We start from the raw sequence: 26,466 nt of genomic DNA, 5'->3' as shown, positions 1-26,466 counted from the left end.
TTTACATTTAAACTTTATTTTTATTTTTAACAAAGTGCACAATGAAGCCCAGCACGGATCTCTCAGATCCGGCCGAGATTCATTGTATTAAAGTCGGCAGTGTTTTACAAGTCACTCACGTAAAACACTGCCAAAAAAAAACGAATGACATCGACATCGGAAAACCCGAAAATGCAGAATACGGCAGCTTAGTAAATTAGTCGTAATCAATTCAAAAAGTTGCATATTTACACTTTCGATGTCATTCGTGATTGAACTTTGACCTCAAACGGGAAAACACGAATCTTAGTAAATTTACCCCACAGTTTATTGTATCTCATAGGTGCATATTATATTGACGTTTCGATCTATCTTGCACCTTTGTTAAGGTAAACTTCAATTCATCAAACGGTCATCCTGTGGCCCACTGCAATATAAACTATAATTTAATATAATCTTGAATTATGTCATGTCTCCTTTATACGCAGTGGGACCAGGGCCGTCTTAACAGAAGTGTAGGCCCCTGGGCACAGCAATGCGCTGGGCCCCCTACCCATCCTTCAGAGGTAGGGGTGGGGATGCTATCAGCGTCAGCTTTGATGTCCCGCTGGCGGTAGGAGGTGTTCTATCTTCTGCTCAGCATGTAGGACCTGGAGCAGTAATTTCTGCTAATTTCACCTTCACTACACAGATGGGGCTAAACTGTAAAAGGGGGCATTGGGCTGAATGAAGAAGCCCCGGTACATGACTTCCAGGGTGGTAGGGGGTGTTTAATACGTAGGGGAGGGGTGGATAGTGGAGCGGGCTTAATAGTTATCATTTTACGGTGGGAAGGCAGCTTGCTTGACTGCAGATATCTCAAGTTCCTGAAAATTTATTTCTTAGCTTTGAATGGGATAAAAAACTAGAGAGTCCCGCCTTTCAGGAGGTTCTGGGGACTTGGGGATCAGAGTTCAGGAGCCAGAGCAATTCACCGACGAAAATCTAAAACTGCATGTTAGGCGTGTGGAGCTGGAGCAGGGACCATATGCTTGAAGGCTGATATCTCTGGTTCTGGGCACAGTAGAGACAAGCATCCAGTGTCCACTGAAAGGGGAGAGTCACAGCTTTTGGATTATGCCCTCAGAAAAACTCTAAGTCAGACAGAACCCAAGATATCTGGCAAGGAAGAGCAATTAACAGGCTTGGATGGGGACCACTGGTTTCAAGTCAGATAACTCCGGTTCCCAAGGGCCGATTTTCAAAAATCTGGTACCCCTGGAAAGAGGGGACCCTCAGCTATCAGCCTAGGGCCCTTGAACTCCTGGGGCCCTTGGGCAAGAGCCCATTGAGCCCATACGAAAAGACGGCCCTGAGTGGGACCATTGCATGTGTCACAGACTAATGTGTCACCCCAGCCATTAACTGTAAAATGAGCTGACTGGTTTGTAATTTATCTCTCTCCAAGATTTGATAAATCTTCCCCTAAATGTTGTATTGCTGTATTGCTGTGTCCATGACAAACCATTTTGCATTTGTATATTTACGGGTGAAAATGTTTTAGCAATTAATGATGTTGCTATATTTGTTTATGTCTCTTAGCCATACTACTGTATTGTGGAATATGCTACACCTCTAGCGTCTCTGCACAAAATGTCAGATATCGCCAGCGCTGCCTTCAGTAAGGAGGAACGTATACAACAAGCCAAACTCTTCTATCGCACGTTGAAGGACATCCTAGAAAATTCAGTGGAGTGTCAAAGCACCTTTCGATTAGTAATTTATGATGGTGAGTTATCCTAATATCTAAAAAAAAATTTATTTTTTTTATTTTTCCAAGTGCATCTTGATTTAAATTTAGCTGAATTCGAATTCAGAATTATTCAAAATGATCTTAATTTTTATTTGTCCACATCTTTTATCTATGTAAAATGTATGATTAGTTTTATCTGAGCAGGAACTTAATGGCTCTTGATGACTTTCTATAAGATACAGTATATTCAGTATATTGGGGGTCATTCCGACCCGATCGCTCGCTGCAGTTTATTGCAGCACAGAGATCGGGTCGGAACTGCGCATGCGCCAAGGCCGAAGTGTGCTGCCGCATTGCAGACGGCCAAAGGCCGTCGTTGCCTAGCGATTGCCTCTGCCTGATTGACAGGCAGAGGCGGTTGCTGGGAGGGAGGTGGCTGGACGGCGTTCCGGCCAATGCTGCGACCCGGGCAGCAAAGAGGTTCTCCCGGCCAGCCGCAGGAGCTGCGCTAGCCTGGAGTTACTCCTCGAATGCAAAAGCATCGCCGCTGTGCAAACCCCCTCTTAGCCCTCATTCCCAAAGCCCAGCACTTCCAATTTGAATGCTCTGATAACCTTCATTTTTGCATTTCAACCTTTATTTCCTTTCCTCCTTTTACTGACACATGATTCAATCCTATGTACAGTACTTGAAACTACTAATTTTCTTTCAGCTCCATCTCCCAAGGGGACTATTTACTGAGCCTTGGACGGAGATAAAGTCTCAGCCAATCAACTCCTAACTACCATGTTACAGGCTGTGTTTGATAAATGACAGCTGATTGGCTGGTACTTTATCTCCGTCCACTTTATCTCTGTTCAAGGCTTAGTAAATAGACCCTTAACTCTCAGCTGATGCTATTGCTCTTCTCTGCAGCATCACCTGATGCTGTCTTACAATTGTGATAAATATGATCAGAAACAGGGCTCAACGCAGAGATGTGAGGCTGGCACTTTTCGTGTTTTGTGTTTTGGTTTTGGTTCTAATTCCACTTTCGTGTTTTGGTTTTGGCTTGGTTTTGCCAAAACCACCCTTTCTTTTTTTGTTTTTTGGATTCGGATGACTTTTGAAAACCCCCCCCCCCCCCCCATAAAAACAGCTAAAAATCACAGAATTTGGGGTAATTTTGCTCCTTCGGTATTATTAACCTCAATAACATTCATTTCCACTCAATTCTGAACACCTCACAATATTGCTTTTAGGCCTAAAAGTTGCACGGAGGTGGCTGTGTGACTAAGCTAAGCGACACAAGTGTGCGGCACAAACACCTGGCCCATCTAGGAGTGGCACTGCAGTTGCAGACAAGATGGCACTATTCAAAAACTAGTCCCCAAACAGCACATGATGCAAAGAAGAAAAGAGGTGCAATTAGGTAGCTGGATGGCCAAGCTAAGCGACACAAGTGTGCGGCACAAACACCTGGCCCATCTAGGAGTGGTACTGCAGTTACAGACAGGATGGCACTATTCAAAAACTAGTCCCCAAACAGCACATGATGCAAAGAAGAAAACGAGGTGCAAGATGGAATTGTCCTTGGGCCCTCCCACCCACCCTTATTTTGTATAAACAGGACATACACACTTTAACAAACCAATCATTTCAGCGACAGGGTTTGCCACACGACTGTGGCTGAAATGACTGGTTTGTTTGGGCCCCCACCAAAAAAGAAGCAATCAATCTCTCCTTGCACAAACTGGCTCTACAGAGGCAAGATGTCGACCTCATCATCATCCTCCAATTCCTCACCCCTTTCACCTTGTACATCCTCCTCACAGAGTATTAATTCGTCCCCACTGGAATCCACCATCACAGGTCCCTGCATACTTTCTGGAGGCAATTGCTGGTAAAGGTCTTCCTGGAGGAATTTATAATTCATTTTGATGAACATCATCTTCTCCACATTTAGAGGAAGTAACCTCCTACACCGATCGCTGACAAGGTTACCGGCTGCACTCTTTCGGCGTACACACTGGAGGGGGGCAACTTAGGTAAAATAAAGCCAGTTTGTGCAAGGGCCTCCAAATTGCCTCTTTTTCCTGCCAGTATACATACGGACTGTCTGACATGCCTACTTAGATGCTGTCACTCATATAATCCTCCACCATTCTTTCAATGGTGGCAAAATAATATGCAGTGACAGTAGACATATCAGTAATCGTTGGCAGGTCCTTCAGTCCGGACCAGATGTAAGCTATCGTTCCTGACTTCCCTGCATCACCGCCATCGGGTGGGCTAGGAAATGTTATCCATTCCTTGCAGCCCCAGTGGCGGGAGAAATTGAAGGAGGAGCTGTTGACGGGTCACGTTCCGCTTGAGCTGACAATTTACTAACCAGCAGGTCTTTGCACCTCTGCACACTTGTGTCTGCTGGAGAGAGAGATACAACGTAGGCTTTAAACCTAGGTGGCCAAAATGTAGTGCTCTGATTTCAACAGATTGACCACCCTTGAATCCTGGCAAAGCTAATGAAGGGCTCCATCCACAAGTCCCACATACTTTGCGGAATCGCTCCATCTGCTCCTCCTTCTATTTATCCAGCTGCTTCTGCAAAAGCCTGATGAGGGGAATGACCTGACTCAAGCTGGCAGTGTATGAACTGACTTCACGTGTGGCAAGTTCGAATGGAGAACCTTGCACAAGATGGAAATCATTCTCCACTGCGCTTGAGTCAGGTTCATTACCCCTCCTTTGCCTATATCGTAGGTGGACGTATAGGCTTGAATGGCCTTTTGCTGCTCCTTAATCCTCTGAAGCATATAGAGTGTTGAATTCCACCTCGTTACCACCTCTTGCTTCAGTTGATGGCGGGGCAGGTTCAGGAGTGTTTGCTGGCGCTCCAGTCTTCGGCACACAGTGGTAGAATGCCGAAAGTGGCCCGCAATTTTTCAGGCCACCGACAGCATCTCCTGCACACTCCTGTCATTTAAAAAAAAATTCTGCACCACCAAATGAATTGTTTGTGCAAATCTTGGGACATGCTGGAATTTGCCCAGATGTAATGCACGCACAATATTGGTGGCTTGTCCGATATCACAAATCCCCAGGAGAATCCAATTGGGGTAAGCCATTCTGCAATGTTGTTCCTCAGTTTCCGTAAGAGGTTGTCAGCTGTGTGCCTCTTATGGAAAGCGGTGATACATAACGTGTCCTGCCTAGGAATGAGTTGGCATTTGCAAGATGCTCCTACCACTGCTGCTGCTGTTGTTGCTGCTGGAGGCCATACATCTATCCAGTGGGCTGTTACAGTCATATAGTCCTTAGTCTGCCCTGTTCCACTTGTCCACATGTCCGTGGTTAAGTGGACACTGGATACAACCGCATTTTGTAGGACACTGGTGACTCTTTTTTTGACGTCTGTGTACATTCTCGGTATCACCTGCCTAGAGAAGTGGAACCTAGATGGGATTTGATACCGGGGACACACTATCTCCATCAATTCTCTAAGTCCCACTGAACTAATGGTGAGTACCGGACGCACCTCTAACACCAACATAGCTGTCAAGGCCTCAGTTATCCGCTTTGCAAAAGGATGACTGCTGTCATATTTCATCTTCCTCACAAAGGACTGTTGGACAGTCAATTGCTGGAAGTAGTACAAGTGATCTTCTGACTTCCCCTCTGGGATGATGATCGACTCCCAGCAGCAACAACAGCAGCTGCAGCAGGCGTACCACTCAAGGATCCTCCGGAGGAATCCCGGTTAGGAGAGGACTCCTCAGTCTTGCCAGTGACATGGCCTGCCGGACTACTGACGTTCCTGACTGAGGAGGAAGTTAACGTTGAGAGTGTTGGTGGTGTGGCTTGCAGGAACTTGGGTACAGGAGGAAGAAGGGATTTAGGTGTCAATGGACTGCTTATGTTCTTACCCAAAGTTTCACAACTTGACACTGACTTCTGATGAATGCGCAGCAGGTGACGTATAAGGGAGGATGTTCCCATGTGGTTAACATCCTTACCCCTACTTATTACAGATTGACAGAGGCAACAGATGGCTTGACACCTGTTGTCCGGATTTGTGGAGAAATAATTCCACACCAAAGAGGTGGCTTTTTTGGTAGTTTGCCCAGGCATCACAATGGGCTTCTTCGTCCCAAGGACAACAGGTGTCTCCCCCGGTGCCTGACTTAAACAAACCACATCACCATCAGAATCCTCATCGTCAACTTCCTCCTCAGCACCAGCAACACCCATATCCTCATGCTGGTGTACTTATTTTATTTATTTATTTATTACCAGTTATTTATATAGCGCACACATATTCCGCAGCGCTGTACAGAGAATATTTGCCCATTCACATCAGTCCCTGCCCCAGTGGAGCTTACATTCTATATTCCCTACCACATGTACACAAACACATTCACGCTAGTGTTAATTTTGTTGGGAGCCAATTAACCTACCAGTATATTTTTGGATTGTGGGAGGAAACCGGAGTACCCGGAGGAAACCCACGCAAGTACGGGGAGAATATACAAACTCCACACAGTTAGGGCCATGGTGGGAATCGAACCCATGACCTCAGTGCTGTGAGGCAGTAATGCTAACCATTACACCATCCGTACTGCCCAACAGTGACTACTTCAACAGTGACATCTTCAATTTGAATATCAGGAAATGGACTGCGGGTGCTCCTTCCAGCACTTGAAGGGGCCATGCAAATGGTTGAAGGAGCCACCTCTTCCCGTCCAGTGTTGGGAAGGTCAGGCATCGCAACGGCCAACACACTTGGACTCTCCTTGGGGATTTGTGATACCATCTCAGAACGCACAGTTCTATTCTGTGCTCTTTCCAGCTTAACTCTTATTATTTTTCTAGTGGGAGGATGAGGGCTTCCATCGTCATGTGAAGCTGAACCACTAGCCATGAACATAGGCCAGGGCCTCAGCCGTTCCTTGCCACTCAGTGTCGTAAATGGCATATTGGCAAGTTTACGTTTCTCCTCAGATGATTTACAATTTTTTTGGGGGGGTCTTTTTACTGAACTTTGGCTTTTTGGATTTTACATGCCCTCTACTATCACATTGGGCATCGGCCTTGGCAGATGACGTTGATGTCATTTCACCGTCTATGTCATGGCTAGTGGCAGCAGCTTCAGCCCTAGGATGAAGTGGTTCTTCTTGATCTTTCCCTATTTTATCCTCAAAATTTTAGTTCTCCATTATTTTTTGGGAGTTATATGAGACAATATGTGGCACAGGAATGACTGGAATGACTGATGAGACAGGACACTACCACTGGTCTAATGCAGAACAACACAACAATACTGTGAGAGACTTGTGGTTTTTGTTATAATTATTATACGGCAGCAGTGGACATATAGCAGCAGCGTATCTCGTCACTGGAATGACTGATGAGAAAGGACACTACCACTGGTCTAATGCAGAACAAGACAACAATACTGTAAGAGACTTGTGGTTGTTGTTATAATTATTATTATATGGCAGCAGTGGACATATAGCAGCAGCGTATACCACTGTGACTGCATCGTCACTGGAATGACTGATGAGAGAGGACACTACCACAGGTCTGATGCAGCACAACATAGTCAACAACACTTTATACAGCTACACTGGCAGGAGAGAACACCAACACTGTGACTGCCTGGACTGATGCAGCACAATACACTGTGACTACACTGGACTGGACTGAGCAGCACAACACAGCACAAGACTTGCCACCCCATTTTCCCGCCCCAACACAGACACTGGAGGACGGAGACACGTCCTCTCACTACACTCTCTGGAGTGAAAATGGCCGCGACGCGCAACTCCTTATATGGAATCCAAATCCCGCGAGAATCCGACAGCGGGATGATGACGTTTTGCCTCGTTCGGGTTTCCGAGTCAGGCGGGAAAACCCGAGCCTGACTTTGATCCGGGCTCGGAAGGCAAAGTCCGGTAGGGTTCGGTTCTCTGAGAACCGAACCCGCTCATCTCTAGCTCAAAGTGATAATTTAGTAGTGACGTTATGAAAGTTTTCCGTGTATGCGCAGATGTTTGGGGGTCACTAGGTCCCCTGAAGCTTTCAGTTTGAAATTAATTTTAGATGTTTATTTTAAATCTCAGTGCTAGGCTCCATATTTATTAGTCTGTCAGCCACTTAAAGGAACATAAGGGTGTTTGTTTTTGGCCTAATTCAGGTTAGATGTCAGTGTACGATTTAAACGCAAATATTGAGAAAAAGATGCGGACGCATGTGCCCACATTTTCTGCGGGGGGTGCAGAAAATGCAATCGTCTTTGTTGCAGGACGGACAATGCTCCGTTTCCAGGGAGGAGACGGAGCATTACGGGGTCGGTTCGGCGCGAACGGGGGGCGGAGGCGGCCAAACGGGGGCATGTTTGGGCGTGACCACTGCGGAAGAACATGGCGGCGGGACTCCTGTGGGCGCAGCTAAGCTAAGCTGCGCAGGTAAGCGCTATCCTTAATTTCTACTAACAGGCAGTAATTGCGATACATTCGCAATTTCTGTTTTTTTGAACTGGGGTAGGCGCCGGTCAGCATGCTGGGCAGCCTTGCCCAGCTAATTAGCAGAATTTGCAATCCTTACTGAAGTAGTAATGCAGAATATGCAATCCGTTCTTTTGCATGCTGGAGGCCGCCCATCGCAGGGCAAGGCCATCCATTATTATTAGAGATTAGTGGGTTCGGGTCTCAGAACCGATCCGTACCGAACTTCACCATTCGAGTCTGGTTCCGAGCCAGGCTCGGGTTTTTCTGCCTGACTTGGAAACCAGAACGAGGCAAAACGTCATCATCCCTCTGTCGGATTCTCGCGAGGTTTGGATTCCATATAAGGAGCCGCGCATCCCCGCCATTTTCACTACGGCATTGGAGAGTGTACAGAGAGGACGTGTCTCTGTTCTCTCAGTGTCCTTAGTGTCCGTGGCTTGTGCTGAATCTGTCCAGTCACAGTGCTTGTGTCCTCTGCTGCCATATGTCCAGTGCTGTCCAGTGGTGCTGCATCAGTTCAGTGGTGGTGTATTGTGCTGCATCAGTCACAGTGCTGGTGTCCTTTGCTGCCATATGTCCAGTGCTGCTGTATAATAAGCCCCTTACAGTGCTGCTGTGTTGTCCTGCATCAGACCAGTGCTAGTGTCCTGTGCATCAGTCAGTCCAGTGACCATTCACAGTGGTGGTGTCCTCTGCTGCCATATGTCCAGTGCTGCTGTATAATAAGTCCCTTACAATGTTGCTGTGTTGTGCTGCATTAGACCAGTGGTAGTGTCCTGGCTATCAGTCATTCCAGTGAACAGGCAGTCACAATGGTATACGTTGCTGCTATATGTCCAATGCTACAGTATTATTATTATTATAATAATAATAATAATAATAATAATAATAACAACAACAACAACAACAAGTCCCTTACAGTGTTGCTGTGTTGTGCTGCATCAGACCAGTGGTAGTGTCCTGGCCATCAGTCATTCCAGTAACCAGGCAGTCACAGTGGTATACGCTGCTGCTATATGTCCACTGCTGCCGTATAATAATAATAATAATAATAACAACAAGTCCCTTACAGTGTTGCTGTGTTGTCCTGCATCAGACCAGTGGTAGTGCCCTGGCCATCAGCCATCAGTCATTCCTGTGCCGCATATTGTGTTATATAACTCCAGAAACATGATGGAGAACAAAGATTTGGAGGATAAAATAGGGAAAGATCAAGAAGAACCACTTCCTCCTAGTGCTGAAGCTGCTGTCACTAGCCATGACATAGACCAGGGGTGGCCAACCAGTCAGTGACAAAGAGCCAAAAAACCTTGTTAGGTACGTCAAAGAGCCGCCATCGAGCCGAAGGCGTGCATGCAAAAATGGAATGTGGCCTTGTGCCTGCTAGACCACGCCCCTGGTATAAAATACATTGAAAAAGCCAGAATGACATAAAATAAAAAAATTTAAAGTCAGATCCATTGAAAAAGCCACTTTCACATAAAATAACTGAAAAAGCCAGATTCACATAATAAACTTAACTTCCCCCATGTGTCACTCCAGCCAGCTCCCCATGTGACACTCCTGCTACCACCCTCTTATGTCACTCCAGCCAGCTCCCCGTGTGAGACTCCTGCTAGCACCCTCCTATATCACTCCAGCCAGCTTTCCCATGTGTCACTACTTCCAGCTCCCTCCTTCATCACTCCAGTCAGCTCCTCCATGTGTCACTCCTGTCAGGACCCTTCTGTGTCACTCCAGCCAGCTCCACCTTGTGTCACTCTAGCCCACCCTCATGTGTCACTAAAGTTCCCCCACCAAGTCGTGCCACTGCTGCCCCTAATCTGTTCTCTGTTTGCCAGTGGGTGTCTCACCTCTAGTATCTGGCTCCTTCAATTTTCAGTCCCTGTAGTGCTGCTGCATGTCTGGCTGGAGTGTAGCAGTTTCTGTATCTGTTGTGGTCACATGATTTAGAGTGTTGGGAGCCACATTTAAATAAAGAAAGAGCCTCATGCGGCTCAAGAGCCACTGGTTGGCCACATAGACGATGAAATGCCATTGTCATCTGCCAAGGTCGATGCCCAATGTGATAGTAGAGGGCATGTAAAATCCAAAGACCCCAAAAAAGGAAATTTAAATGGTCTGAGGAGAAACATAAACTTGCCAATATGCCATTTACGACACGGAGTGGCAAGGAACGGCTGAGGCCCTGGCCTATGATCATGACTAGTGGTTCAGCTTCACATGACAATGGAAGCCCTCATAAGTGAGGCCTTGACCCTTATGTTGGTGTTAGACGTGCGTCCGGTATCCGCCATTAGTGCAGTGGGATTTAGACAATTAATGGAGGTATTGTGTCCCCGGTACCAAATCCCATCTAGATTCCACTTCACTAGGCAGGCGATACCGCAATTTTGTCATTTAATTCCAGTGATTTGGACGTATAATTATTAATTACAGTGATTTTACCAGTTAATTACAGTGATTTGGACGTATAATTACAGTGATTTTGCAGTATAATTCCAGTGATTTGGACGTATAGTTATTAATTACAGTGATTTTGCCAATTAATTCCAGTGATTTGGATGTATAATTACAGTGATTTTGCAATTAATTCCAGTGATTTGGACGTAGAATTACAGTGATTTTGCAGTATAATTCCAGTGATTTGGACGTATAATTATTAATTACAGTGATTTTGCCAATTAATTCCAGTGATTTGGATGTATAATTATTAATTACAGTGATTTTGCCAATTAATTCCAGTGATTTGGACATATAATTCCAGTTGGAATTGTTTGTGTCGCTTGGCTTAGTCATACAGCTACCTCATTGCACCTCTTCGACATCTCTGCATTAGGTGCTGTTTGAGGCCTAGTTTTTGAAAAGTGCCATCCTGTGTGACACTGCCGTATGAGTCCAGGGGTACTGCTGTATTAATCCTGGGGTACTGCCGTATAAATCCACCAATTTCAGACTATTTTAAAAATGTCAGGAACGTGCTGGAGATGCTGTCAGTGGACTGAACAATTGCGGCCCAATCTTGACATTCAGCCACTGCGTGACACTACTAGATAGGCCAGGTGGTTGTGTCGCTTAGCTTAGTCATACAGCAACCTTGGTGCACCTTTTTTTCTTCTTTGCATCATGTGCTGTTTGGGGACTATTTTTTTAAAGTGCCATCCTGTCTGACACTTCCGTATATGTCCAGTGGTACTGCCATTTAGTTCTAGTGATTTGGACATATAATTACAGTGATTTGGACGTATAATTCCAGTGGTTTGGACATATAATTACAGTGATTTGGACGTATAATTCCAGTGATTTTGCCATTTCATTCCAGTGATTTTGCCATTTCATTCCAGTGATTTGGACGTATAATTCCAGTGGTTTGGACATATAATTCCAGTGATTTGGACGTATAATTCCAGTGATTTTGCCATTTAATTCCAGTGATTTGGACATATAATTCCAGTGATTTGGACGTATAATTCCAGTGGGAATTGTTTGTGTCGCTTGGCTTAGTCATACAGCTACCTCATTGCACCTCTTCGACATCTTTGCATGAGGTGCTGTTTGGGGCCTAGTTTTTGAAAAGTGCCATCCTGTGTGACACTGCAGTGCAGTGACGTGCGGTGAGGTCATTGGCTGGGGAGGCACTGATAGATAGATAAAGATATATATATATATATCTTTATCTATTAGTGGTCGAAGTGGAAATTTTGAAGTGGGGGCATGCAAAAGTCAAGAATGCAATTAAGCGCACGCCGAAGGCGCGCGCGCTCCAGAAAAGGGGGCGTGGTCACCCAATAGGGGGCGTACCCAGTGTAGTAGAACCCCTTATACTATCTAGTACTGGTGCCCCTTTCACCTTATAGCATACAGTACGAGCTGAAATTCACATTATAGCACACGGTACGAGCCGACATTCACATTGTAGCACACTGAATGAGCCGAGAGTCACATTATAGCACACTGAATGATCCGACATTCACATTGTAGCACACCGAATGAGCCGAAATTCACATTGTAGCACAATGAATGAGCCGAAATTCACATTGTAGCACACCGAATGGGCCAAAATTCACATTGTAGCACACTGAATGAGTCGAAATTCACATTGTAGCACACTGAATGAGCCGAAATTCACATTGTAGCAAACTGAATGAGCCAAAATTCACATTGTAGCATACTGAATGAGCCGACAGTCACATTGTAGCACACTGAATGAGCCGATAATTCACATTGTAGCACCCAAAATGAGCCGAAATTCACATTATAGCACACAGAATGAGCCACAATTCATATTATAGCACACGGTATGAGCCGTAATTCACATTATAGCACACAGAATGAGCCAAAATTCACATTACAGCACACAGAATGAGCCGAAATTCACATTATAGCACATGGTATGAGCCACAATTCACATTATAGCACACAGAATGAGCCACAATTCACATTATAGCACACGGTATGAGCCAATATTCACATTATAGCACACAGAATGAGCCGAAATTCACATGATAGCACACAGAATGAGCCACAATTCACATTATAGCACACGGTATGAGCCGAAATTCACATTATAGCACACAGAATGAGCCGAAATTCACATTATAGCACACAGTATTAGCCGAAATTCACATTACAGCACACAGAATGAGCCGAAATTCACATTATAGCACACGGTATGAGCCGATATTCACATTATGCTACATAAAATGAGAAAAAATTCAGGGAGAGTGACAGCAGGGACAGGGAGAGTGACAGCATAGACATAGGGACAGGGATAGTGACATGGAGAGGGACAGGGAAAGTGACAGCAGGGACATAGGGACAGGGAGAGTGACAGAGAGAGGGACAGCAAGGGCATACAGTAGAGACTAGGGAGAGAGAAAGGCAGCAGGGTAAGATTACCTCTTTAGTAGTGGCAGTGCTGAGGATGCTGTGGTCGGCATGGTGCAGAGGAGGCAGAGGTGCAGAGAAGGACTGAGGGTGGCCGCGCGGCTGAGGGTGGCGGAGGTGTAGTGAGAAGGAGGCAGAGGGTGGCGGCGGTGCAAGGAGGAGGAGGCTGTGGTCGGCGGCACTGCGGCGCTACTATTTCAAATCTGCTGCGGACCGGCAGCCTATCAGGACCGGTACACCACAGAAGAGCCGCTTATACACGTTACACTACAGAAGAGCCGTCTATACAAGTCACACCACAGAAGAGACGCTTATACACGTCACAACACAGTAGAGATGTTTATACACGTCACACCACAGAAGAGACGCTTATACACGTTACACCACAGAAGAGACGCTTATACACGTTACACCACAGAAGAGACGCTTATACATGTCACACCACAGAAGAGACGCTTATACATGTCACACCACAGAAGAGACGCTTATACATGTCACACCACAGAAGAAACGCTTATACACGTCACACCACAGTAGATCCGGTTATACAAGATACACCACAGTAGAGACGCTTATACACGTCACACCACAGAAGTGACACTTATACACATTACACCACAGAAGAGACACTTCTACACGTCACACCACAGAAGAGACGCTTATACACGATACACCACAGAAGAGCCGGTTATACACGTTACATCACAGTAAAGGCGCTTATACACGCTACACTACGGAAGAGCCGCTTATGCACGTCACACCACAGGAGAGCCGCTTATACACATTACACTACAGAAGAGCCGCTTGGGGGGAGGGATGGAGCTGAGGGGAGAGAAGGCAAAATAGCATGCACCCACGGAAAATGATGAGCACCCACTGGGTCACCCGCTCACCCCCTCTGGTGGCTCATCTGGTGTATGACTATGCTGCGCTCACCCCTGCTGGTGGCTCATGCGGTGTATACATACATCCCATGAGTCGCCAGTGGGGGTAAGCGCAACAGTCTCAGCGGAGCCCCAGGCACAGCACTGCAGCTTCCCCAGGCCGACACTCAATGAGCCACCAGCGGGGGGTGAGTGCAGGTAAGTGTCAGTGAAGCCCCGGGCACGTCCTGGCACTACAGCTTCCCCCAGCCGCCCAATATCCCAGAGACCAGGAGGCTGACTGTGAGCTGGGGGTGGAGCCACGGGCCATAAATTCCTCGGCCCGCGGCTCCACCCCCAGCTCACAGTCAGCCTCCTGGTTTGTTGCGTGTGCAGCCACGGCAACGTAATTACGTCACGGCATCCACCGGCAAAAAGATAGATTGGCGCCACTGGGTGGGGGGAGTTTGGGAGTTTACAAGCTACTCACCAGTCACCAGTGTCTGTCAATAGCGGCTGTGGTCTCTCACATATTCCCAGATGCTGCGGCCAAGCCTCTGCAACTTCTCCTGCGCTCCCCCCAGCTGACAGCCCAGCTCAGTTCAGCTGGCAAGCGAACGGCGGACGGAAGTGAGGCGGAGGGGGGAGATGAGCAGCACTGGCGGTGAGTGTGGGGGGTGGTGGGAGTCTGTGGGTGAGATGAGCAGCACTGGCAGTGAGCAGGGAGGAGGGGGAGATTATGCGCAGCACTGGCGGTGAGCGGGGGGGGGGGTGATGAGCAGCACTGGCGGTGAGCGGGGGGGCGACGGGGATGAGCAGCACCAGCGGGGAGGGAGGGGGGGTAGAGATGAGCAGCATTGGCACTGAGCGGGGGGGGGGGGGGGGGGAGAGATGAGCAGCGCGCGGGGGGGGGTTGGGCGATGAGCAGCACTGATGGTGAGCAGGGGGGGAGATGAGCAGCACCAGGTGACAGGTGAACGGAGGGGGGGGAGAGTTGTTGAGTGGCAGTGGAGGGGGGGAGGTGAGCAGCACCAGGTGAGCGGGGGGGTGGGGGTGGAGATGAGAAGCACCAGCCGTGGATGGGAAGGGGGGGGGAGATGAGCAGCACTGACGGTGACAGGGGGCGGGCGGGGTGAGATCTGCAGCACACCAGGTGAGGATGGGGGGGAGATGAGCAGCAGCAGCGGTGAGCGTGGAGAGATGAGCAGCTGAGCGGGGGGGGGGGGGGGGAGATAAGAAGCACCAGCCGCGGTTATGGGGGAGGGAGGGGTGAGCAGCACTGACGGTGACAGGGGGACGGGGTGAGATGAGCAGCACACCAGGCGAGCGGGGGGGGGGGGGAGAGGAGATGAGAAGCACCAGCGGGTCGGGGGCACTGACGGTGAGCGGGGGGGTGAGATGAGCGGCGCCGGCGGGAGCGGGTGATTAGCGGCGCTGAGCTTTGCACGGCCACCTAGTCAGGAGGAGAGGTCAGGGGAGCAGAGGCCACCAGGGTCTCATCGGCAGAACTGCAGAGGGTCTGCCGGAGGAAAGGAAGCGGACAGCGGGACTCGGGTCAGGAGTAGTCCATGATCGGAAAGTAGGCTGGACCACACGGTGAGCACAAATTCTAGTGCCCAATTATATTTGCATCAGTGACAGGGGCGTGCTTTCATATGGGCTGAAAGCACGCCCCCGTCACTGAGGCACTCACACTGGTGCCGCTTATCCTGTTTTTTTTAATGGGCTTTTACAGCCCTCTCCTTGGCCCCGCCCCCTGCCCGCCCCCCACTTCCGGCCCTTCGGCATTATCCACAGGAGGCACCGCTCTCGATGCCTCTAAAAAATTTTTTAACCTGTTTTAAAATGTAGGAATGATTAAAATAATATAAAGCATATACTTAGGACACAGAATATGTGTCAGAAGAAGTAGTGATGAGCGGGTTCGGTTCCTCGGAAACCGAACCCCCCCGAACTTCACCCATTTTACACGGGTCCAAGTCATACTCTGATTCTCCCATATGGCTCGGTTAACCCGAGCGCGCCCGAACGTCATCATCCCGCTGTCGGATTCTCGCGAGATTCGGATTCTATATAAGCAGCCGCGCGTCGCCGCCATTTTCACACGTGCATTGGAGATGATAGGGAAAGGACGTGGCTGGCGTCCTCTCCGTTTATTTATTGTAGAAGAGACAATTGATTGCAGTTGTTTATTACTAATTGTGGGGAGGATAGGGGAGCAGCTGTTAGGAGTACAGTGCAGAGTTTTGCTGATAGTGACCACCAGTTTTTATCCGTTCTCTGCCTGAAAAAAATGCTCCACACCATATCTGTGCTCAGTGTGCTGCATGATATATCTGTGCTGAGTGCTCACACTGCTTAATTGTGGGGACTGGGGAGCAGCTATAGCAGGAGTACAGTGCAGACTAGAGTTTTGCTGACAGTGACCACCAGTATACGTTTGTCTGCCTGAAAAACACTCCATATCTGTGCTCACAGTGTGCGTGGGGACTGGGGACCACCAGTATAATTAATAATATTATATAGGAGGAGTACAGTGCAGAATGCACTGCTGTACCTACCTACCTACCTACCTACCTCTGTGTCGTCATCCATTAAGTATACTATCCATCTACATTCCTATACCTGTGGTGCATTTTAGTTTAGCAGTTTGCTGACAGTGTCCACCAGGTCCAGTATACTATATATAGCAGTACGGTAGGCCACTGCTGTACCTACCTCTGTGTCGTCACTCGTCATCCATTAAGTATACTATCCATCCATCTACATTGTATACCTGTGGTGCCTTTTTTTTAGACTAGTTTAGCAGTTTGCTGACAGTGTCCACCAGGTCCATTATACTGTATATAGCAGTACGGTAGGCCACTGCTGTACCTACCTCTGTGTCGTCACTCGTCATCCATTAAGTATACTATCCATCCATCTACATTGTATACCTGTGGTGCCTTTTTTTTAGACTAGTTTAGCAGTTTGCTGACAGTGTCCACCAGGTCCAGTATACTGTTTATAGCAGTACGGTAGGCCACTGCTGTACCTACCTCTGTGTCGTCACTCGTCATCCATTAAGTATACTATCCATCCATCTACATTGTATACCTGTGGTGCCTTTTTTTTAGACTAGTTTAGCAGTTTGCTGACAGTGTCCACCAGGTCCAGTATACTGTATATAGCAGTACGGTAGGCCACTGCTGTACCTACCTCTGTGTCGTCACTCGTCATCCATTAAGTATACTATCCATCCATCTACATTGTATACCTGCGGTGCCTTTTTTTTAGACTAGTTTAGCAGTTTGCTGACAGTGTCCACCAGGTCCATTATACTGTATATAGCAGTACGGTAGGCCACTGCTGTACCTACCTCTGTGTCGTCACTCGTCATCCATTAAGTATACTATCCATCCATCTACATTGTATACCTGTGGTGCCTTTTTTTTTAGACTAGTTTAGCAGTTTGCTGACAGTGTCCACCAGGTCCATTATACTGTATATAGCAGTACGGTAGGCCACTGCTGTACCTACCTCTGTGTCGTCACTCGTCATCCATTAAGTATACTATCCATCCATCTACATTGTACACCTGTGGTGCCTTTTTTTTAGACTAGTTTAGCAGTTTGCTGACAGTGTCCACCAGGTCCATTATACTGTATATAGCAGTACGGTAGGCCACTGCTGTACCTACCTCTGTGTCGTCACTCGTCATCCATTAAGTATACTATCCATCCATCTACATTGTTATACCTGTGGTGCCTTTTTTTTTGACTATTTTGGACTATTTTAGACTATTGATACTGGCATATAATTCCACACATTAAAATATGGAGAACAAAAATGTGGAGGTTAAAAAAATAGGGAAAGATCAAGATCCACTTCCACTTCGTGCTGAAGCTGCTGCCACTAGTCATGGCCGAGACGATGAAATGCCATCAACGTCGTCTGCCAAGGCCGATGCCCAATGTCATAGTAGAGAGCATGTAAAATCCAAAACACAAAAGTTCAGTAAAATGACCCAAAAATCAAAATTAAAAGCGTCTGAGGAGAAGCGTAAACTTGCCAATATGCCATTTACGACACGGAGTGGCAAGGAACGGCTGAGGCCCTGGCCTATGTTCATGGCTAGTGGTTCAGCTTCAAATGAGGATGGAAGCACTCATCCTCTCGCTAGAAAAAAGAAAAGACTTAAGCTGGCAAAAGCACAGCAAAGAACTGTGCGTTCTTCGAAATCACAAATCTCCAAGGAGAGTCCAATTGTGTCGGTTACGATGCCTGACCTTCCCAACACTGGACGGGAAGAGCTTGCGCCTTCCACCATTTGCACGCCCCCTGCAAGTGCTGGAAGGAGCACCCGCAGTCCAGTTCCTGATAGTCAAATTGAAGATGTCAGTGTTGAAGTACACCAGGATGAGGATATGGGTGTTGCTGGCGCTGGGGAGGAAATTGACAAGGAGGATTCTGATGGTGAGGTGGTTTGTTCAAGTCAGGCACCCGGGGAGACACCTGTTGTCCGTGGGAGGAATATGGCCATTGACATGCCTGGTCAAAATACAAAAAAAATCAGCTCTTCGGTGTGGAATTATTTCAACACAAATGCGGACAACAGGTGTCAAGCCGTGTGTTGCCTTTGTCAAGCTGTAATAAGTAGGGGTAAGGATGTTAACCACCTCGGAACATCCTCCCTTATACGTCACCTGCAGCGCATTCATCATAAGTCAGTGACAAGTTCAAAAACTTTGGGTGACAGCGGAAGCAGTCCACTGACCACTAAATCCCTTCCTCTTGTAACCAAGCTCCTGCAAACCACACCACCAACTCCCTCAGTGTCAATTTCCTCCTTACCCAGGAAAGCCAATAGTCCTGCAGGCCATGTCACTGGCAAGTCTGATGAGTCCTCTCCTGCCTGGGATTCCTCCGATGCATCCTTGAGTGTAACGCCTACTGCTGCTGGCGCTGCTGTTGTTGCTGCTGGGAGTCGATCGTCATCCCAGAGGGGAAGTCGGAAGACCACTTATACTACTTCCAGTAAGCAATTGACTGTACAACAGTCCTTTGCGAGGAAGATGAAATATCACAGCAGTCATCCTGCTGCAAAGCGGATAACTGAGGCCTTGGCAGCCTGGGCGGTGAGAAACGTGGTTCCGGTATCCATCGTTAATTCAGAGCCAACTATAGACTTGATTGAGGTACTGTGTCCCCGCTACCAAATATCATCTAGGTTCCATTTCTCTAGGCAGGCGATACCGAAAATGTACACAGATGTCAGAAAAAGAGTCACCAGTGTCCTAAAAAATGCAGTTGTACCCAATGTCCACTTAACCACGGACATGTGGACAAGTGGAGCAGGGCAGACTCAGGACTATATGACTGTGACAGCCCACTGGGTAGATGTATTGCCTCCCGCTGCAAGAACAGCAGCGGCGGCACCAGTAGCAGCATCTCGCAAACGCCAACTCGTTCCTAGGCAGGCTACGCTTTGTATCACCGCTTTCCAGAATAGGCACACAGCTGAAAACCTCTCACGGCAACTGAGGAAGATCATCGCAGAATGGCTTACCCCAATTGGACTCTCCTGGGGATTTGTGACATCGGACAACGCCAGCAATATTGTGCGTGCATTACATCTGGGCAAATTCCAGCACGTCCCATGTTTTGCACATACCTTGAATTTGGTGGTGCAAAATTATTTAAAAAACGACAGGGGCGTGCAAGAGATGCTGTCGGTGGCCCGAAGAATTGCGGCCCACTTTCGGCGTTCAGGCACCGCGTACAGAAGACTGGAGCACCACCAAAAATACCTGAACCTGCCCTGCCATCATCTGAAGCAAGAGGTGGTAACGAGGTGGAATTCAACCCTCTATATACTTCAGAGGATGGAGGAGCAGCAAAAGGCCATTCAAGCCTATACATCTGTCCACGATATAGGCAAAGGAGGTGGAATGCACCTGACTCAAGCGCAGTGGAGAATGATTTCAACGTTGTGCAAGGTTCTGCAACCCTTTGAACTTGCTACACGTGAAGTCAGTTCAGACACTGCCAGCATGAGTCAGGTCATTCCCCTCATCAGGCTTTTGCAGAAGAAGCTGGAGACATTGAAGGAGGAGCTAAAACAGAGCGATTCCGCTAGGCATGTGGGACTTGTGGATGGAGCCCTTAATTCGCTTAACCAGGATTCACGGGTGGTCAATCTGTTGAAATCAGAGCACTACATTTTGGCCACCGTGCTCGATCCTAGATTTAAAACCTACATTGTATCTCTCTTTCCGGCAGACACAAGTCTGCAGAGGTTCAAAGACCCGCTGGTGAGAAAATTGGCAAGTCAAGCGGAACGTGACCCGTCAACAGCTCCTCCTTCACATTCTCCCGCAACTGGGGGTGCGAGGAAAAGGCTAAGAATTCCGAGCCCACCCGCTGGCGGTGATGCAGGGCAGTCTGGAGCGAGTGCTGACATCTGGTCCGGACTGAAGGACCTGCCAACGATTACTAACATGTCGTCTACTGTCACTGCATATGATTCTCTCACCATTGAAAGAATGGTGGAGGATTATATGAGTGACCGCATCCAAGTAGGCACGTCAGACGTATACTGGCAGGAAAAAGAGGCAATTTGGAGGCCCTTGCAGAAACTGGCTTTATTCTACCTAAGTTGCCCTCCCTCCAGTGTGTACTCCGAAAGAGTGTTTAGTGCAGCCGCTCACCTTGTCAGCAATCGGCGTACGAGGTTACTTCCAGAAAATGTGGAGAAGATGATGTTCATTAAAATGAATTATAATCAATTCCTCCGTGGAGACATTCACCAGCAGCAATTGCCTCCAGAAAGTACACGGGGACCTGAGATGGTGGATTCCAGTGGGGACGAATTAATAATCTGTGAGGAGGGGGATGTACACAGTGAAAGGGGTGATGAATCGGACGATGATGATGAGGTGGACATCTTGCCTCTGTAGAGCCAGTTTGTGCAAGGAGAGATTGATTGCTTCTTTTTTGGTGGGGGCCTAAACCAACCAGTCATTTCAGTCACAGTCATGTGGCAGACCCTGTCACTGAAATGATGGGTTCGTTAAAGTGTGCATGTCCTGTTTATACAACATAAGGGTGGGTGTGAGGGCCCAAGGACAATTCCATTTTGCACCTCTTCTTTTTTCTTTAATTTTCTTTGCATCATGTGCTGTTTGGGGACTATTTTTTGGAAGTGCCATCCTGTCTGACACTGCAGTGCCACTCCTAGATGGGCCAGGTGTTTGTGTCGGCCACTTGGGTCGCTTAGCTTAGTCACACAGCTACCTCATTGCGCCTCTTTTTTTCTTTGCATCATGTGCTGTTTGGGGACTATTTTTTTCAAGTGCCATCCTGTCTGACACTGCAGTGCCACTCCTAGATGGGCCAGGTGTTTGTGTCGGCCACTTGGGTCGCTTAGCTTAGTCACACAGCTACCTCATTGCGCCTCTTTTTTTCTTTGCATCATGTGCTGTTTGGGGACTATTTTTTGGAAGTGCCATCCTGTCTGACACTGCAGTGCCACTCCTAGATGGGCCAGGTGTTTGTGTCGGCCACTTGGGTCGCTTAGCTTAGTCACACAGCTACCTCATTGCGCCTCTTTTTTTCTTTGCATCATGTGCTGTTTGGGGACTATTTTTTGGAAGTGCCATCCTGTCTGACACTGCAGTGCCACTCCTAGATGGGCCAGGTGTTTGTGTCGGCCACTTGGGTCGCTTAGCTTAGTCACACAGCTACCTCATTGCGCCTCTTTTTTTCTTTGCATCATGTGCTGTTTGGGGACTATTTTTTTCAAGTGCCATCCTGTCTGACACTGCAGTGCCACTCCTAGATGGGCCAGGTGTTTCTGTCAGCCACTTGGGTCGCTTAGCTTAGTCACACAGCTACCTCATTGCGCCTCTTTTTTTCTTTGCATCATGTGCTGTTTGGGGACTATTTTTTTGAAGTGCCATCCTGTCTGACACTGCAGTGCCACTCCTAGATGGGCCAGGTGTTTGTGTCGGCCACTAGGGTCGCTTAGCTTAGTCACACAGCTACCTCATTGCGCCTCTTTTTTTCTTTGCATCATGTGCTGTTTGGGGACTATTTTTTTGAAGTGCCATCCTGCCTGACACTGCAGTGCCACTCCTAGATGGGCCAGGTGTTTGTGTCGGCCACTTGGGTCGCTTAGCTTAGTCACACAGCTACCTCATTGCGCCTCTTTTTTTCTTTGCATCATGTGCTGTTTGGGGACTATTTTTTTCAAGTGCCATCCTGTCTGACACTGCAGTGCCACTCCTAGATGGGCCAGGTGTTTGTGTCGGCCACTAGGGTCGCTTAGCTTAGTCACACAGCTACCTCATTGCGCCTCTTTTTTTCTTTGCATCATGTGCTGTTTGGGGACTATTTTTTTGAAGTGCCATCCTGCCTGACACTGCAGTGCCACTCCTAGATGGGCCAGGTGTTTGTGTCGGCCACTTGTGTCGCTTAGCTTAGCCATCCAGTGACCTCTGTGCAAATTTTAGGACTAAAAATAATATTGTGAGGTGTTTAGTCACACAGCTACCTCATTGCGCCTCTTTTTTTCTTTGCATCATGTGCTGTTTGGGGACTATTTATTTCAAGTGCCATCCTGTCTGACACTGCAGTGCCACTCCTAGATGGGCCAGGTGTTTGTGTCGGCCACTTGGGTCGCTTAGCTTAGTCACACAGCTACCTCATTGCGCCTCTTTTTTTCTTTGCATCATGTGCTGTTTGGGGACTATTTTTTTTAAGTGCCATCCTGCCTGACACTGCAGTGCCACTCCTAGATGGGCCAGGTGTTTGTGTCGGCCACTTGTGTCGCTTAGCTTAGCCATCCAGCGACCTCGGTGCAAATTTTAGGACTAAAAATAATATTGTGTGGTGTGAGGTGTTCAGAATAGACTGAAAATTAGTGGAAATTATGGTTATTGAGGTTAATAATACTATGGGATCAAAATGACCCCCAAATTCTATGATTTAAGCTGTTTTTTAGGGTTTTTTGAAAAAAAACACCCGAATCCGACAAAAAATTTTCGGTGAGGTTTTGCCAAAACACGGCCGTGGAACCGAACCCAAAACCAAAACACAAAACCCGAAAAATTTCCGGTGCACATCACTAGTCAGAAGTATCTTCTTTATATTATTGTAATCATTAATGACAGGGGAGAATGACAGGGGAGGCACTGCCTCCCCTGCCTCCCCTGACTGCACGTCCATGCTGCAGTGCCACTCCTAGATGGGCCAGGTGTTTGTGCCGCACACTTGTGTCGCTTAGCTTAGTCATACAGCCACCTCCGTGCAACTTTTAGGCCTAAGAACAATATTGAGGTGTTCAGAATTGAGTGGAAATTAATGTTATTGAGGTTAATAATACCGTAGCAGCAAAATTATCCCCAAATATTGTGATTTTAGCTGTTTTTATGAGGTTTTTTCAAAAATTATCCAGATCCAAAACCAAAACCAGAACACGAAAGTGGAATTAGAACCAAAACCAAAACACAAAACACGAAATGGGCCAGCCGAACACCTCTAATTATTATAAATGGCATCCACCAGCTGCGACCACAATGTACATTGTGGAATTGTGGATGACCCCCTGCAGGTATGCACGCGGTCCACCACCATTTCCCCCACTGGAGCGGCTGTGTGTGATGTCATGCAGCCACCCTGCTGTCGTTTTCTCTGCGCTGCCCCAGCACCGCTCCATCGCCGCCCTCCTCCTGCCCTGGGAACACCTCTGCAGGCAGAGAGCGATCCGCCGCCGAGCTGCCCGATGGCGGATACGGACGATGGGCGACCTGGCGGCAAGGGAAGGGGGGGGAGTGAAGTTTCTTCACTCCCCCCATCACCCGGCTCCATAGATGTGCAGGTAAATATGGACGAGATCGTCCATAATGGCCTGCATGCACAGGCAACGGGGCACCAGCGATGAACGAGTGCGAGGCCGCGCATCGTTCATCGCTGGTGCCTCCACACTCAAAGATATGAACGGTATCTCTTTCATTAATGAACGAGATCGTTTATATCTTTGAGTATTATTGCCCAGTGTGTAGGGCATATTAGTTTTTTTATTTTTGATAAATTTGCAAAAATGTAAAAAAAAGCTTTTTTCACATCATTATGTTTTTGTGTGTAGAACTTTGAGGAAATTTTTTTATTTATTCCATTTTAGAATAAGGCTGTAACATAACAAAATGTGGAAAAAGTGAAGCGCTGTGAATACTTTCTGGACGCACTGTGTGTGTGTGTGTGTGTATAATATATATATATATATATATATATATATATATATATATACACACACACTAAAGGGCTGGACGACCTCTCCCACTGTATCCTCAATGGGCCGATACTCTCTGGATCTAATTAAACAGGTATCAGCACTAAACTAGCAACAGCAGCACTCAGAGGCTTTAGAAATGACGCAGTGTATTTACATAAAATTCCTTTTAATGTTTCAGGGCAGAACTGCCCTTTTTCAATGTGAATTACCAGTAACACACACAGACATACCTTAAATAACAATACAAAGGAACCCCCCACCAGTGTTGCATCGGAGTCTGGAGGTACGTCCACGTGATTTCCTCCAGTCCTCCGCTGATGATATCATGGTGCTGGATGCGGTGGGCAACCACGGTAACCACCTCGCCGTCCACCAGAGGCGGATTGGCCATAGGGTTCACAGGGAAGATTCCCGGTGGGCTGACGCACCCGTGGGGCCTGTTTTGTTTGAGGACATGTGGTTCTTTTTATAGACATAATGAATAAGATGCTAAATAATTTGCATATATGAAAATTACTTTGCCACTTAGCCTGTTATTGCAGATGATCTAGTCTATGCTCTGCCTGCTTGGCTGACATACAGTATAAGATTGAGTGAGTAGTGATTGGGATACGGTTGGTGTAATAAGCAAGAAAATATATATTTCTAAAGACTGATATAGTTTCCTAAATTCTGAAGGTGTATCATATAATGTGCTCATAATATTTAATTTTATTTCTTTTTAACTTCCACCTTGATGCTGGACATGCCCACTATCTGGAAAGTCTTGGGGGGAGGGTGCTGCTGCCATGGACCATGGCTAGACCTTACACCTCTGGTGCTGCCCATGTGGGGCCACTAGTACAAATTTTTCCATGGCCACTTTTTGTTCCCAATCCGCCCCTGCTGTCCACCCACTCCATTGGTCACCGCTATTAAAAACACCTCTGTGGGCAAAAAATATGCAAGATCACATTGTAAACAAATATCACGTTCAGTCTTTTAAAGATCTGTATGCACTTTAAAGAAATAGGCTATAGCTGTGTGGTGCTGTTACATCTATCTATCTATCTATCTATCTATCTATCTATCTATCTATCTATCTATCTATCTATCTATCTATCTATCTATCTATCTATCTATCTCTATTTACAGGGGCGGAATGGGTTGGAAAACCAGCCAGGGACATTTCTGGTAGCAGCCCTAAAGGGGGCGGGGCCTGTTGAAGAGGTGGGATCTGTCGAGGGAGGCGGGATCTCTACTCATAGGCTCTGATTCTGAGTTGGACGCAGTTGCAGCATTCCTATCATCTTTTGCTGCAGTTGTGCCTGTGCCACACAGTACAAGCCAAAATCACGTTATGCCACACAGTATGAGCCAAAATCCCATTATGTCACACAGTATGAGCCAAAATCCCATTATGTCACACAGTATAAGCCAAAATCACGTTATGCCACACAGTATGAGCCAAAATCACATTATGCCAAACAGCATGAGCCAAAATCACATTATGCCACACAGTATGAGCCAAAACCACATTATGCCTCACAGTATGAGCCGAAATTAACATTATGGGGTATAGGGGGTCATTCCGAGTTGACCGCTCGCTAGCTGTTTTTAGCAGCCATGCAAACGAATAGTCGCCGCCCACAGGGGAGTGTATTTTAGCTGTGCAAGTTTGTGCATTTTCTGAGTAGGTCTGAACTTACTCAGCCACTGCGATCACTTCAGCCTGTCTGGTCCCGGAATTGACGTCAGACACACGCCCTGCAAACACTTGGACAGGCCTCCATTTTTCCAAACACTCCCAGAAAATGGTCAGTTGACACCCATAAACGCCTTCTTCCTGTCAATCTCCTAGCGATCAGCGGTGCGAATGGATTCTTCGTACAATCCATTGCCCAGCAATGATCCGCTTTGTACCCGTGCAACGTGCCTGCACATTGCGGTGCATACGCATGCGCAGTAGTGACCTGATCACTGCGCTGCGAAAAAGGTCAGCGTGTGATCAGGTTGGAATGACCCCCATATTCAATAAGTGTCGGAAGCTGCCATCTTGTCGGAAAGACGGCAGCTTCTGATAGATTTAGGTCGGAAGGGGTTTTTCCAACCTATTCATTAGGGGACCATTTGTCGGAAAGCTGTCGGAATGCACGTGGATCGGTGTGCATTGTCGGAAGCGGGGCCAAACCCGACAGGTTTTAGCCCCATTTCCGACAATGTCAATCCGACTTTTAAAAAGCTGCAGGAGTAGCAGGAGGCTGG

At 47.4% G+C, this 26,466-nt stretch overlaps 1 protein-coding gene across 4 annotated transcripts in view; it reads left to right on the top strand.

The window, feature by feature from the left end:
* STING1 (stimulator of interferon response cGAMP interactor 1) overlaps positions 1-26,466 on the top strand; it is a 232,997-nt gene that overhangs the window by 128,165 nt on the left and 78,366 nt on the right. For all 4 annotated transcript variants that reach the window (XR_010179642.1, XR_010179641.1, XM_063928285.1 and 1 more), the window contains exon 6: positions 1,561-1,747. Coding sequence is in view for 2 of the 4 variants with exons in the window: in XM_063928285.1 (XP_063784355.1) it covers positions 1,561-1,747 (187 nt within the window). In the remaining 2 variants the exon portion in view is untranslated. The remainder of the gene's footprint in view (positions 1-1,560; positions 1,748-26,466) is intronic.

Source organism: Pseudophryne corroboree, chromosome 6, assembly GCF_028390025.1.
Source record: "Pseudophryne corroboree isolate aPseCor3 chromosome 6, aPseCor3.hap2, whole genome shotgun sequence".
NCBI lineage: Eukaryota > Metazoa > Chordata > Amphibia > Anura > Myobatrachidae > Pseudophryne > Pseudophryne corroboree.
This window is presented reverse-complemented; position numbering and strand designations above follow the sequence as displayed.